The 14,168-nt window shown below is 39.8% G+C and overlaps 1 protein-coding gene across 1 annotated transcript in view; it reads left to right on the plus strand.

Annotated features, from left to right (window-relative positions):
* The window catches only part of Faf1 (Fas associated factor 1), a 296,484-nt gene that overhangs the window by 251,599 nt on the left and 30,717 nt on the right, over positions 1–14,168 (plus strand). Inside the window, exons 16-18 of the mRNA XM_051171269.1 lie at positions 7,621–7,701; positions 8,510–8,587; positions 13,885–14,100. Coding sequence (XP_051027226.1) covers positions 7,621–7,701; positions 8,510–8,587; positions 13,885–14,100 — 375 coding nt within the window. The remainder of the gene's footprint in view (positions 1–7,620; positions 7,702–8,509; positions 8,588–13,884; positions 14,101–14,168) is intronic.

Raw genomic sequence — 14,168 nt, forward strand, 5'->3', positions numbered from 1 at the left:
AACTAACAGCTCTCTAACTGGATTTAAGGCCTACTCAGCAATAGGGAAAGCCTGCCTGCCACTGGAAACTTACCCAACTTCTCTTGGCTAGTGAGGTCATGGATCTTAGAAGAAAATCCTTTAAACTGCTACTTTACTAAACCAGCACAATTTCCTTACTGCACTCTAATTACTTATCTTGATACTTCAGTCCTCATTAAAGAAGCTTCTCTTTGCTGGAAATGGAGACTTTTATTACAGCCGACTTCTTACCAGTAAAAGGCTGCCTGTTTTCTGGTGACATCAGAAAGAGGGCAGGATGTCGATTCAGATCACTTGGTCCACCACTGAACCAGCATTTCTAGCCAGTCTAATATGTAGTAGCTCTGCTACCCTACATAAATCTGTGCTCTATAGTCTCTATATGAGGTTTCCTGTTCTGAGTACCTTATGTAAACAGAAACATTTGTCCTCTCATAGTTGTCCTTCATTAACATAGTATCCTTAAGGTTTGTCTATATTCTAGTATTACTTCTTTTTATAGCCAAATTAATACTCCATTTGAATGGGCATGTATGTACATGTATGCATTTTGTATATGACATTTGTGTGTTCACCTTTCTTTTCATGAACACATGAGTAATTTCTACCTCCTAAATATTGTGAATACTACTATGAATACATTCTTACTGGATATTTATGGTCTTATTTAAAGATACCTACTTGAGTCCTTTGCCCTTTTTTTTCTTATCAAATACATGATTTGTAAGTATTAATTACATTTTATAGATAATCTTTTCTCTTTTTTAAAATGGTTTAGAGGTTTTTATACTTTTTCCTTCTTCTTTAATTTATATGTTTATTTTATATCCCAATTGCAGCCCCAACCCCTCTTCTCCTCCCAGTCCCACCCTCCCACCCACGTCCTCCATACCCCCTTCCTCTCCAACACCCCCCACCCTGGCACATCAAGTAGCATCAGGACTAAGTGCCTCCTCTTTTGCTGAGGCAAGACAAGTCAGCCCTGCTAGGGAAACAGAATCCAGAGGGAGGGAACAGAGCCCAGGTCAGACACAGTTCCCACTCCAATTGTTAGGGGATCCAAGAGAACCAAGCAGCCCAACAGCTTCATATGTGGAGGGAGCCTAGGACAATTCCATGAATGTTCTTTGGTTGGTGGCTCAGTCTCTATGAACCCCCATGGGCCCAGGATAGTTGGCTATGTAGGTCTTCTTGTGGTGTCCTTGACCCCTCTAGCTCCCTCAGTTTTCCCTCTAACTATTCCACAAGACTCCCTGAGTTCTACCTAATGTTTGGCTGTGGATCACTACATCTGTTTCTATTTTCTGCTGGATGAAGCATCTCAGATGACACTTACGTCCGTCTGCAAGCATAGCAGAATATCATTAATAGTGTCAGGGGTTGGCTTTGTCCTATGGGGTGGGTCTCAAGTTGGGCCAGTTATTGGTTTGTCTTTTTCTTAATAGAATCCTTTGGTGCACAGAAATATTTTAATTTTTATGAGTCCTTGTTTTTCCTCCCTTCTTTCTTTCCTTCCTTTCTTTTTCAGACTTTTGAGATGAGGTCTTATACTGTAACCCAGGCTGGCCTAGAATTCACTCTGCAAGGATGTATTTGAAGGCCACAGGAATAGTGCCAAGAGGCACACTTCAGGTTATGAAACTAGGTTTGTAGATGAAGTTTAACCCCAACCCCTGGGATTTTTTTTAATCTAATAATGTTGTTTAATATGTATGTATTAGGGAATGCCTCAGCAGTATTACCTCTAACTCCCAAAGTTAGAGATTACTTTGAATAGTACAGGTGGAGAGGTAGGTATAAAATCTATAGAAAAGATAAGAACAAATAATAGCCATGTACAAATAGCTATAAATATACAAGAAGATCATAAATTTGTGAAATTTCAACTGAACTATATGCCTTAAAGTAATCCTTCTGCCATGATAATCAGGAAGGGTGATAAGCAAGGAAAAGATGGGGACGGATCTGGGAGTCCTGGGTTCCCATCTAAGCTCTGCCTTTAGCTTTATTAGATAGGCTCTTACACTTATCTGTCCCTATTCTCCATCTCTAAAGTGATTCCTTGGACATACTAATCCTCCTGTGTTTATAGAAAGTAATGGAAGACAGGTGGAATTTTGAGCAGTAGAGTTGATAGCACAGAAAACAACATTTTTTACACTTACGTATGCACTTTACATCCCAATCATAGCCCCCTCCCCTCTTTCCCACCCTTTCCCTCCTATCTCCTACCCTTACCCTAAGAAAAGGGGTGCCCCCTCCAACCCACCTTAGCACATCAAGTCGCATTAGGACTGAGCTCATCCTCATCCACTGAGGCCAGGCAACGCAGCCTCATTAGGGCAAAGTGATCAAAAGCAGGCAACAGAGTCCATGTCATAGACAGCACCTGCTCAACTTACTAGGGGACCCACATGAAGATCAAACTGCTCATTGGTTACGTGTGTGTAGAGGACCTAGGTCCAGTCCATGCATGCTCTTTGGTTCGTACTTCCATCTCTGTAAGCCCACATGAGTCTAGGTTAGTTGACTCTGTTGGTCATCTTGTGGCATTTTTGTCCTCTCTGGGTCCTTCTATCCTTACCCCTAATCTTCCACAGGACTCCCTGAACTCTGCCTAATACTTGGCTGTGAATCTCAGCATTTGATTCAATCAGCTGCTGAGTAGGGCCTCTCAGAGGGCAATTAACTTAGGCTCCTGTCCTAAACATTGTAGAGTATTATTAACGGTGTCAGGGGTTGGCTCTCTCCCATGGGTGGGTCCCAGGTTGGACCAGGCATTAGTTGGACATTCCCTCAGTCTCTGCTCTATCTTTATCCCTGCACATCTTGTAGGCAGGTTTTATAGGTGAATTGGTGTTTTCCTCCCACCACTATAAATCTTGCCTGGCTAGAAGGTGGCCTCCTCAGTCTCCATGTCCCCCAGCGCTAGAAGGCTCAGCTAGACACATCTTCCCTGTAGCCTACCTTGTCGTTAGTCTCCAGCTTGTCTCGGTGATACTCCTGCCCTCAGTTTCCCTTTTCTCTCCAAACCCTCTAACCTCCTTTCCCACTCTCCCCACCCCCCACCCCCACTCCCATTTCCCTCCTCACACTCTGTCCTATCCAGTTCCCTTTCTACTTCCACTTCTGCTGTCTATACTATTTTCCTTTCTGAGTGAGGTCCAGGGAGGGCCTCCCTTGGGCCCTCCTTGTTACTTAGCTTCTTTGGACCATGAATTATAGTATGATTATCCTTAATATGTGGCTAATATCTGCTTATAAGTGAGTTCATACAATGTATGTCTTTCTGGGTCTGGGTTACCTCACCCAGGATGACCCTTTCTAATTCTATCCATTTGCCTGCAAATTGCATGATTCCCTTGTTTTTAGTAGCTGAATAGCATTCCATTGTGTAAATGTACCACAGTTTCTTTATCCGTTCTTCAGTTGAGGGACATCTAGGTTATTTCCAGTTTCTGGCTATTACAAATAAAGCTGCTGTGAACATAGTTGAACAGATGGCCTTGTAGTATGGTGGAGCATCTTTTGGGTCTTGAGATAGTAGTACTGTTTCCAATTGTCTGAGAAAGGGTCAGATTGATTTCCAAAGTGGTTGTACAAGTTTGCACTCCCACCAACAATGGAGGAGTGTTCCCCAGAAAGTAACAATTTTTAAGGAACAAGAGGAGAGTGACCAGGCTGGGAGTGGTAATACACATCTTTAATCCCAGGACTCAGGAAGGCAGAGGCAGGCAGATAGCTTTGAGTTTCGAGGCCAGCCTGGTCTACAAAGAGAGTCTAGGACAGCCAAGGCTACACAGAGAAACCCTATCTCAGGAGAGAGAGGGCATGGGGGGAGAGACCCCACCCCCACCCCTGACCACTTAATAGATCAGTACACTCTAACAAAATGATGGTATCACAGGTGGATTATCTGTCCTTCTCTGTCTTCCCAAATATAAAATTGAAACTTGATCAATATTTGTGGCAAAAGAGAGAACAAATGGCAGTCATGATGGTGACTAGTTGGTTTAGGAAGTTCTCTACAATAGATGCCACATTCTGGGCACAGATCCTGAATTTAATGATCTTTATATTTGCAACAATGTGTTTCAGAAAATTGTTTGCTTAGACTGATTGTTTTATGAACTGTAGTTGTGCTTAAATGGCTTCCAGCTAAGGTGGCTTGTCCCTTTATAGAATGCACACATTATCATAACAAGTCAGTCCTGCCCAGCCAGTTGACTACATTGACCGGGCAGGCTGCTTTGTAGATGAGGTATACCTTTTTTCCTCTTTTCGCTGCAAACAATTGATGCTTTGTGCCTAAAAAGATTATCATTTATCCAGTGTACACTTAGACCCGAGGATGTAGCTCAGTGGTAGATCCTGTGCGTAGCATGTACAAAGCCCTAGGTTTAGTCCCCAACATCAAAATAAATAAATGAAAATAGAAGCCAGGCCTCATGGCACATGCCTGTAACCTTAGCACTCAAAAGGTAGAGCATGGGCTACAAGAAGCCACTATCAAAATTTAAAAAAAAAAAAAAAAATTTTTTTTTTTTTTTTAAATTCAAGCATGGTGGCACATGCTCTTAATGCCAGCATTGGGGAGCAGAAGCAGGCATAGCTCTGTGAATCTGAGGCTGGCTAGCCTGGTCTGTGTTGTGATCCAGGACAGACAGGCTACATAGCAAAAGCATATCAAAAGGAAGGAAGGCGTGGGAGGCACTGGGAGAGATAACTATGTGGGTAAATTATTTATTGTGCATAGGATTTCAAGTTGGATTCTGGCGGTGTGTATCTATAATTCAGGAGTGAGGGGGAAGAAATGCGCAGATCCCAGTGGCTTCCAACCAGTGAGCAAAATCAGTGAGCCCAGGTTTTGAAGGACTTTCAAAAACTAATCAAGGATACCAGGAGAACACAGAATCAACTCAGCAGGGCTCGTAGACACTGAAGTGGCAGTCATGGAGCCTGCATGGGCCTGTCCAAGGTCCTCTGCAAATACTTTATGGTTGTTTAACTTAGGGTTTTCGTGAGACTCCTAACAGTGGGAGTAGGGGTGTCTCTGACTCCTTGCCTGTTCTTAGGACCCTTTTCCTCCTACTGGGTTGCGTTGTCTAGCCTTGATATGAGGCATTATGCCTAGTCTTATCATAACTTGTTACGCTGTGTCCAGTTGATGTCCCTGGGAGGCCGGCTGTTCTCTGAAGGGAAACAGAGGAGCAGTGGATCTGGGGGGCTGGGGAGTGGGGTAGGGCAGGGGGAGTGGAGAGGAGGGCAGGGGGAGTAGAGAGGAGGGCTGGGGAGTGGAGAGGAGGGTAGTGCGGTTGAGATGTGTTGTATGAGAGAAGAATAAATAACCCTAAGGTTTAGCACACTAGGAGAAGGCACGTCAACATGTGCACGCACACACAGATGAGAGCACCTCTACATGTGCATGCACACACAGATGAGAGCACCTCTACATGCACGCACACTGGTACATAGATTTATTTAGCCTATGCTTGTTAAACACCTCTCAGAAACTATCAGCAGCATGTAAAATATAGCAGTATATAATACAGACAGACTCTACCCTTTGTGACGCTTATATTGTATCATGGGAGGGATCCTATATTGAATAAAAACTATGAAACTTGATTGCAATTTAATAAATGCTTTAAAGGGAAAGCATAGAAAGTTCTGAAACTGAAACTAATTTCAAAGAGGTAAAGTAAGGAAAGATAAGGTCAAATTAATGTTTTAAACATCTTAAATATTTCCATAATGCAGATGTAGAAAGGGGCAAGATTATTCTTATAACTTGTTGATTGTATTCTAGAGATAAATAATTTTGAACGAGTATTTATCCATGGACACAAAGGATCCATAAAAGTTTAATGCTTTAATTGATGTCTGAAAAGGAAAACTTATACCCATTCATGGCGATTGCCATCGGCAGTACCAGGACTTGTGCACAAGTGTTCTGGCCTGCCCATTGCCCCTCCTTAGTTATGATGAAGAAACTGTAGAGTACAGATTAAATGGCTTAGATGAAATATCTTAAGTGGCCATTCCTCATAAACGTGAGTTTGGGTTAAGGAAATGTACTTACAGAATAATAAATTCATTGAGTGAACATGTAAGCAGAAACAAAATATGCCTATTGATTCGGTAATATCACCATAAAACCTCATAAAAAGAATGGAGTGAAAATTTTCAGTTGAGTTGGAGAAATGGTTCAGAGGTTAAAAATACTGGCTGCTTTTCCAAAGGTCCTGAGTTCAATTCCCAGCTACCACATGGTGGCTTCTAAGCATATATACTGGGACCTAATGCCTTCTTTGGTGTATAGATGTACATGCAGGCAGAACACTTTATCAGTTGAAGTTGGTGAAAATATAGTTAGAGGAAAATATGTCTGTGTTGTTAAAATATACTGCTAAATATATCTCTAGCAAGTTTTAAGTTTTTATACTTTGTTCTCCTTGTATTATTATATCCATTTTTGCTTTATAATTACCTAAATATTAGAATTAGAAGGTCTCATGGAAAAGGCCAGTCTGGACTAGATATCAGAGACAGCACCTAAGAGAATGCCGAACATACACTCAGTCTTGAGCAAGCATTTAGTTCATTGAAACGGGAAAGAAAGAGAAATGAAATTTCCAGTTACAGGGCAGAAGTGGGCAAATATTTGTGACTATGTTTTTCAGCCTAATGCAACAATGACTGAAAGAAAAGTTTACACTCCTCAGAGTAGTTATTGACTAAGTTTAAGTACATAGGAGCTGGAAAGATGGCTCAGTGGTTAAGAGCACTGACTGCTCTTCCAGAGGTCCTGAGTTCAATTCCCAGCAACCACATGGTGGCTCACAACCATCTATAATGGGATCTCATCATACTGTATATATAATAAATAAATCTTTTTAAAAAAAGAAAGAAAGAAAATGTTTAAGTACATAGCCAGGTATAGTATGTGTATATTGGATATTCCAATGGATTTTACAAATAAAAAAATACTATGAAAGACTTTGAAATAGATAACTTTTGGTAGCTGCATACTCTGAGTATGAATGCGGTAGGGAAGTACTTAATAACCAAAAGAGGAGAGGTCGTTTGTCTTAATAACTGAAGTTTTATTTATGTTGTGTGAAATGAGGTTAACCAAGGGTATTTTACTTTGTTTTGTTTTCCCTTTCCAGTTTTTATTTCCAGTGCTAAAGAAAATCTCCAAATCAGGAGACAGGGGAAGATGAACTCGAAATTATGCAAATAAATTAAGTGTTCCATTCTTCGCTACAGTTCCTAAGCTACTGCATTTAATTCTCACAATAGCCGTATCAGACAAGTAGTATTTCAATTTACTTAGAGGAAATGGAGGGTTTTCAGAGGTTTTATGTAGCTTACAAGCAGTCACATGGTCAATTCATAAACAGTAGAACTAGGATTCAAGTAGTCTCATTTTTGTATGTATTAGGTTGCTCGTCTTGCCTGTTTGCTTATGCTGTATTCTTTACTGGTTCCTTACTTAATTGTAGTAAGTTCATTTTGAAGTAAAACAGAAAGGTTTTCCTTTTTTTTTTTCTCTCTTTAAAAATATGATAACTTTGCCTGCATCTTTTATTTAAGGATGAACGTGAAGCCAGAGAAAATGTGAAGAGAGAGCAAGATGAGGCGTATCGCCTTTCCCTTGAGGCTGACAGGGCAAAGGTGGGTTTGGTCAGGTTTCTTCTGGAATATAGAATTTGAATCCTAAATGGTCTTTGGTTGTCTGAATGTCATTTCTTCCACACACACACCCTCCTCTTTAATCACTTAGAGCGCTAAAAATATTTAACTTTTTGCTAGAAAAAGCTAGGTTCAGCTAACAGAAAGTGGTTCTATTGATAATACTCAATCATCATTCGTTTTGACAAAATAGGTTGTCAGAATCATAAAAATAATAACAAAATGAGCCTAGTATCTATTTTATTTATTTTGTATTTAGTAAATGTAGAACCCAACAAGGTTTCTTACATTTGTGTGTGTGTGTGTGTGTGTGTGTGTGTGTGTGTGTGTGTGTGTGTGTGTGTGTGTGTAGGTCACAACACCTTGAAGGAGTCGTTCTTTCCTTCCACCATGTGGGTCCCAGGCGTGGCAGCAGGCACCCTTCACTGCTGAATCACTTTACCTGCCCAGATGGTTAAGTGTTTTGAGTGACAACTCTGCTGTTAGGTTGAGAATCTATTTAATGCTTTTTAACTTATTTAATGCTTTTTAAGCACCTGCTGCTTTATTGGTGTTGAAGGAGCAAAAAAGTGATTAACTCATTGTTTGTGCCCTCAAAAGAAGACTTACAATTTAAGTCAAGACCTCACACCGCTGTCTCCTAAGGCAAGTGCCTCACAAAGCATTGAAGGGTGTTCATGACTTAGAGTTTCAGTGGAGAGAAAAACCCTGTATGAGCTTGATTCCTTTGTTTTATTATTTTTATATAAATGTTTATTAAATTTTTACTCCTTGTCCATTGTATCAACAGAGAGAAGCTCATGAGAGAGAGATGGCAGAACAGTTTCGTTTGGAGCAGATTCGCAAAGAGCAAGAAGAGGAACGTGAGGTAGGGTGTAATTTAAGAAAGAAATTCTACTGTATTTGATAGTGAGGCTATTAATATTTTTTACAACATATTTGTGCTTTTCCTGGCTCATTTTGGTATAGGACACCAAACCTGTCTTTAAAAGAATTGTCCCTGATCTAGTATATAGAACTCTTTAAAAAAAAAAACTTGATCAAGTATTAGATTCATGGTTTTCATTTGTCTTTGTTTCTGTCCCCCATTTGTTGCCTTAAATAGGCACTTCCCATCATTCTCTCATTTTCTTACCCCGAGAGTATACTAACTGTGTTTCTATCCCTTCCCCAAACTCTATCCCTCAAAACAATACAGTGCTGCTTCTACACTGCATTGCATTGAGTTCCTAGTTTGTTCAACTATGAGCTGTTTTCCTAGTTGATATTTTCCTTTTGGGTTTATGTCTATATCAATACAGAGAAAATTTATACTCACTCATTGTGTTTCTTATACTGTGTACCTCACAAGCTTAGTAGACAGTGATGCAGGTGTAGGATCTGCCATACCGTGGTTCACCATCTTTAAAATATAGAGTTATGGCGCTAGAACAATGAATACTGAGGTAGATGCATGCCTAAGTATAGTAGGGATAAGGGAAGAGCATCAGGTGATTCTTTTGGTTACTTTCACTGCAAGGGGCTTTTCTAGGCATGAGGTCAATTACCTGAGCCATTTATTAGAAAAAGAAGACGCTATCTGACAAGTTAAGAAAAGCCTAGAGGTCATCAATTAAATCTTAGCAGGAATTTATAACATGTCTGTAAATAAGAGCAAATCAGCAGGGAAAAAAATATTAAGTGATATAGGATAAATAAAAGCAAAACATTTTTGGAATAAAGGACAGAGGGAAAAAATCTATAATATGCGTATTCGGTAATCATAAAGACAAACTACATGTTAGAGAGTTCTCTTCACAGGCAACAAAAAGGAAGCTTAGTAAGTCATGTGCAGAAATAGAAACAGCCGAGATTCTCACCTAGATCTTCATGACTATAAAGCTCATGCCCTTCCACCTACTCCATCCTAGTCTAAAGCACACATCATTGTGTGTGTCGACAGTAGTCACATATGTAAGAGCTTTTGCGACTTTACACACAGGAGAACTGTCCACTATCCTCATAAGCTCTTGCAGAGAATAGATAGTGTTTGAAGGGCTGAGATGACTCATCAGATAAAGGTACTGCCACCGATCCTGAGTACTTGGATTTGGTCCTTAGGTCCTACATGATAGAGAACTGCCTGCCACAAGCTGTCCTCTGACTTCCATACATGTGCTACATAAACACAACTAATGAATTGATGTAATAAGTAAGTATAGTTAAAAAAAAAAAAAAGAAATAGAGTTTTAAAACTTGAGAGTTGGGCAGGTGCACACCTTTAATCTTGGCACTCGAGAAGCAAAGGCAAATGGGTCTCTATGAGCTCAAGGCCAGCCTGGTCTACAAAAGTGAGTTCCAGAACAGCCGTGGCTACAAGGGGAAACTCTTATCTTGAAACCACCACAGCCACACCCACACCAGACATGAAGGAAGAAAGAAAACAAATTAAATTAGGAGCCTGACAATTTCTCTTGAGTGTATTGCTAGCCTATCATCTTCACTTACATTGTACACATCACGCACTCCATCTGTCTAAAATCTTAAAACTGATCCCACCCTTCTACCCAAGCCTACTCTCCTGCCTTGCTTAGTGAGTAGAAAATCTTTCTAATAATTTGAGCACAAAACATGGTATCATGATTGACTTTTGTCTTTCACATCCATATTGAATGATTATATGTTTTGGCCTACTTTTAAAAGATTTACAAAACTCAAATATTTTTCCACTAACTCTGCTACTAACAAATTTATCCAAAGGCCACCTAACTACCTAACTTGAGTCCGTGTTTCTATTTATAACTTTTCATGTAGTCTGAATGAATCCTTTACAAAACAATTGTTGTATCATGCTTCGTAAATTAACTTCAAACCTCAAAATAAAAGTTAACATCTTATATTGATCTCAGTTAAATCTCAGTAGAATGGTTGAAACAATAATGAAAAAGAACAAAATTGGAGGACACATTATTAGAGTTTATGACTTTAAATAATCAGTAGAGTTCTAGGGGGGAAAGTCATAGTGGGAAAATATGACCTTAGATTAAGCAAAGATTGCTTAGATATGTGACACCATAGTTATGATCCATAAAATAACAGGTCTCAGGCTGGAGAGATGACTCGGTGGTTAAGAGCACATTCTGCTATTCCGAAGGACCCAAGTTCAGTTCCCAGAAGCCATGGTAGGCAGTTCTCAGCTTACAGAGGATCTGATGTACTCTTCTGGCCTCTGTGGGCAACATGCACTCACATGTACATACACACAGACACAAAGCATAAACATTTTTTTCTTATGTTTAAAAAAAGACTCTAAGACTTTATCAAAATCAAGACTTCTGTGCATTAGAGATATAGATCAGTGGTAGGGTGTTTGCCTCACAAGTACAAAGTCCTGGGTTAATACTCAGTATCATACATAGGTACAAATACATATACATGACAGGCTTATGGCCTATAAATTATATCTTAATTCTAAAGTAGGAAGAAAATCATGAAACGGCCTTTTCGGGTTGACTACATTCTAAGTGCACCTTTGTTTCTGTCTAGTTCCTGTCCCCTCCTCCTGCTCATTCTGCTCTGGTCACATCGGCTGCTGTGCTGCTCTTCACACCAATCCCAGGGCTTTGACGCCCACTATGGCTCCTGCTTGTAATACTGAGTGACCTAAATGTTCGTGTGGCTTCCACTTGTGCTAGGCCTTTTCTGACTGTGGCTTACAGTGTGAGATATTGTGCTCTTCCTCCATTCTTCCAGCATTCCCCACTCTCCACAATATGTAATTAATGAATATACATTTTCCTATATGCATTTTGTTGCCATTATTTTTCTCTTAACCCAGATGGAATATTAATCTCCATTTAAGCAAAGAATTTTTGTGCTTTTTTTTTTTTTTCTTTGTTCTTTTCCCATCATCTAAAACAGTGCCTAATGCAGGAAAATACTCAGCAAGAATTCACAGAACTAATGTCAGCTTTAGACTCGCCAGTGTTGTTTGCCACATACTTATCATAGGAGCCTAGAGCATAATGTACACCTATTTTTATGCATGGTGTATGCAAATGTATTAGGCAAGTTTTTGGTAAAAGAATATATTTTCTGTTTTGTTTGTTGAGACAGGGTTTTTCTATATAGCCAGGGTTTTTCTATAGACCAGGCTGGCCTCAAACTCAAAAATATTCCTGCCTCAGCCTCTGCCTTCCAAGTGCTGGGATTAAAGGTGTTCTCTACCACCACCTGGCTATTTTCTGTTTCTTAAAAAAATGAAATTGTGTAGAAACAGCCTTTTATGAGCCTCTGTTTTCAGTGCCTAAGTCCACTTAATAAAATGTCCCCATTTGTCATTGTTTAGATGTGAATCCTTTAAATAAGAAGACATTTTTAAGTCAGAAGTCTTAAGAACAGTTCATATTTCTTTATACCAGCTTTATTTTATCACAGACTTGAAATAATGCAAATAAAAAACTATATTTATTGAGCAAACCAAATGAAGTTTAACGGTGCTGTTTACAATGACTGTTTGAGTTTAGGTGTCCTTTGTGTCATTGTTTTAAAACAGTGTTTGCTTACATAAGTCCTTTGCATTTTAGTGTACTTGGGACTGGGCTACTGCTGTATTGTTGTTCTTTTTGCCAGTGAAACTGTTGGTTATTCAGACCCAAGGCAGAAGTGGGCTTACCCACTATCTCTTCATTGGATTCCCTATTGGTCCACTAGTGTGGGATATCTGAGGTTTGCTTTCATTGTGCAGAACAGCCATGGAGACTGCTTACATTGAGGAGCAGATATTGTCTACACAATGAATAGACTAATGCGCTACTGTTGTTTATTCGCCTCAAGTATAATCACTTGCTTTCAGACAATAATATAGCATCTGTTACTGCACAGGGAACTGTCAAAATAGAAAGCAGACAGGTGGATTAAAGAGAAAGCAGGAGAAACCAGGAAACACTGAATTAAGTTCTGATTTGAAGCATGTAAAAGGAGTAATTATAACAACAATGGTAGCAACTGTCCTCAGCTGTTCACAGTGTTATGTTCGACATGATGTGCTTGTGACCAAGCAAGTGCTGACCAGGTATCAGCACTAAGTACTTTTTAAGTCCTGCTGTGTTTTATACAAGGACTTTGTTGGGAAGATGTTAAACCAAACTCAGGGCTTTGTGCATTCTAGGCACGTGCTCTACTGGCAAGCACTACCTTTTCTCTATATGCATGGTTAGAAAGGCTGTTATTTGCCTAATAGTCTATTTCCTTCTCTCTCTGTCATAACAGAAAGCCTATATTCCTAACATGTTAAAGCTTTTAAAATTAATTTCCTTAGGTGGCACATTTGGAAGTCAAAGGACAACTTATAGAAGTCAGTCCTCTTCTTCCACCATATAGGTTCCAGGGCTTGAACTCAGATCACCAAGCTTGGTGTGAGCAAGTGTCTTTAACTACTGAGCCATCTCACTGGCTCAAATTAATTTTTTTTTAAGATGGCTCTTTGAAGTCAGGATAGTGGTGGATTTTGAACACGGGGAGCACCTAGGAAAAGGGCATGATTCTGAGATGTTTGATCAGGTGCAAGTTTCGTAGGTATGTTGGTATTCTGAAAACTTACCAAGTTTTCTTATGTATGCTACTTTAATAAAAAGTTTAAGCAGTTCCAAATACATGGCTAAACAAAAATACAAAGTTTAATGTAACACCAATTCACGTGTAAAAAAACCTGTGCTTTTCTAAAGATGTGCATAGATTTAATAGAGATTATCTAGGTTGAGGGAAAGGTCTTGGAAATAGTAACAGCTACACAAGATTTTCAATGTACTTAACTGCCACTGAAGTGTCCACTTAACAGCAGTTTAAATGGGGACAGGTGAGATGACTCAACAGGTAGAGGTGCTTGCCACCAAGCTGGATGACCTGAGTTCAGTCTCCAGAACACACATAGAAGAGAGAGAACCAGTCCTGCAGGTTGTCCTCTGGCATACACGTACATACCATAGCACTCACGTACCGAAATATAGACATATGTAGCACACAAAATAAATACGTAATTGTTTTAAATTGAAATGTTTTAAATTGGTGAATATAAGCACTCTTGTATCTTGATTATTTTTCAACGTTTTTATTATTTATTTTTTCTACTTTCTCCCTCACCCGTAAGTCCATCCCTGTTTTAATGCCTAGTTTTACTCTTCCTAGGCCATCAGACTCTCCTTAGAACAAGCCCTTCCTCCAGAGCCAAAAGAGGAAAATGCTGAGCCTGTCAGCAAGCTGCGGATCAGAACCCCCAGTGGCGAGTTCCTGGAACGCCGTTTCCTGGCCAGCAATAAGCTCCAGATTGTCTTTGATTTTGTGGCTTCCAAGGGATTTCCGTGGGAGGAGTTCAAGCTACTGAGCACCTTTCCTAGGAGAGATGTAAGTTTTCCTCCTGTCTCAAAGAGTATTTTCAGCTCATAGGGCCCAGAAAAAGGAGGCCATAAAAA

This window comes from Acomys russatus, chromosome 29 (assembly GCF_903995435.1).
Source record: "Acomys russatus chromosome 29, mAcoRus1.1, whole genome shotgun sequence".
Classification (NCBI taxonomy): domain Eukaryota; kingdom Metazoa; phylum Chordata; class Mammalia; order Rodentia; family Muridae; genus Acomys; species Acomys russatus.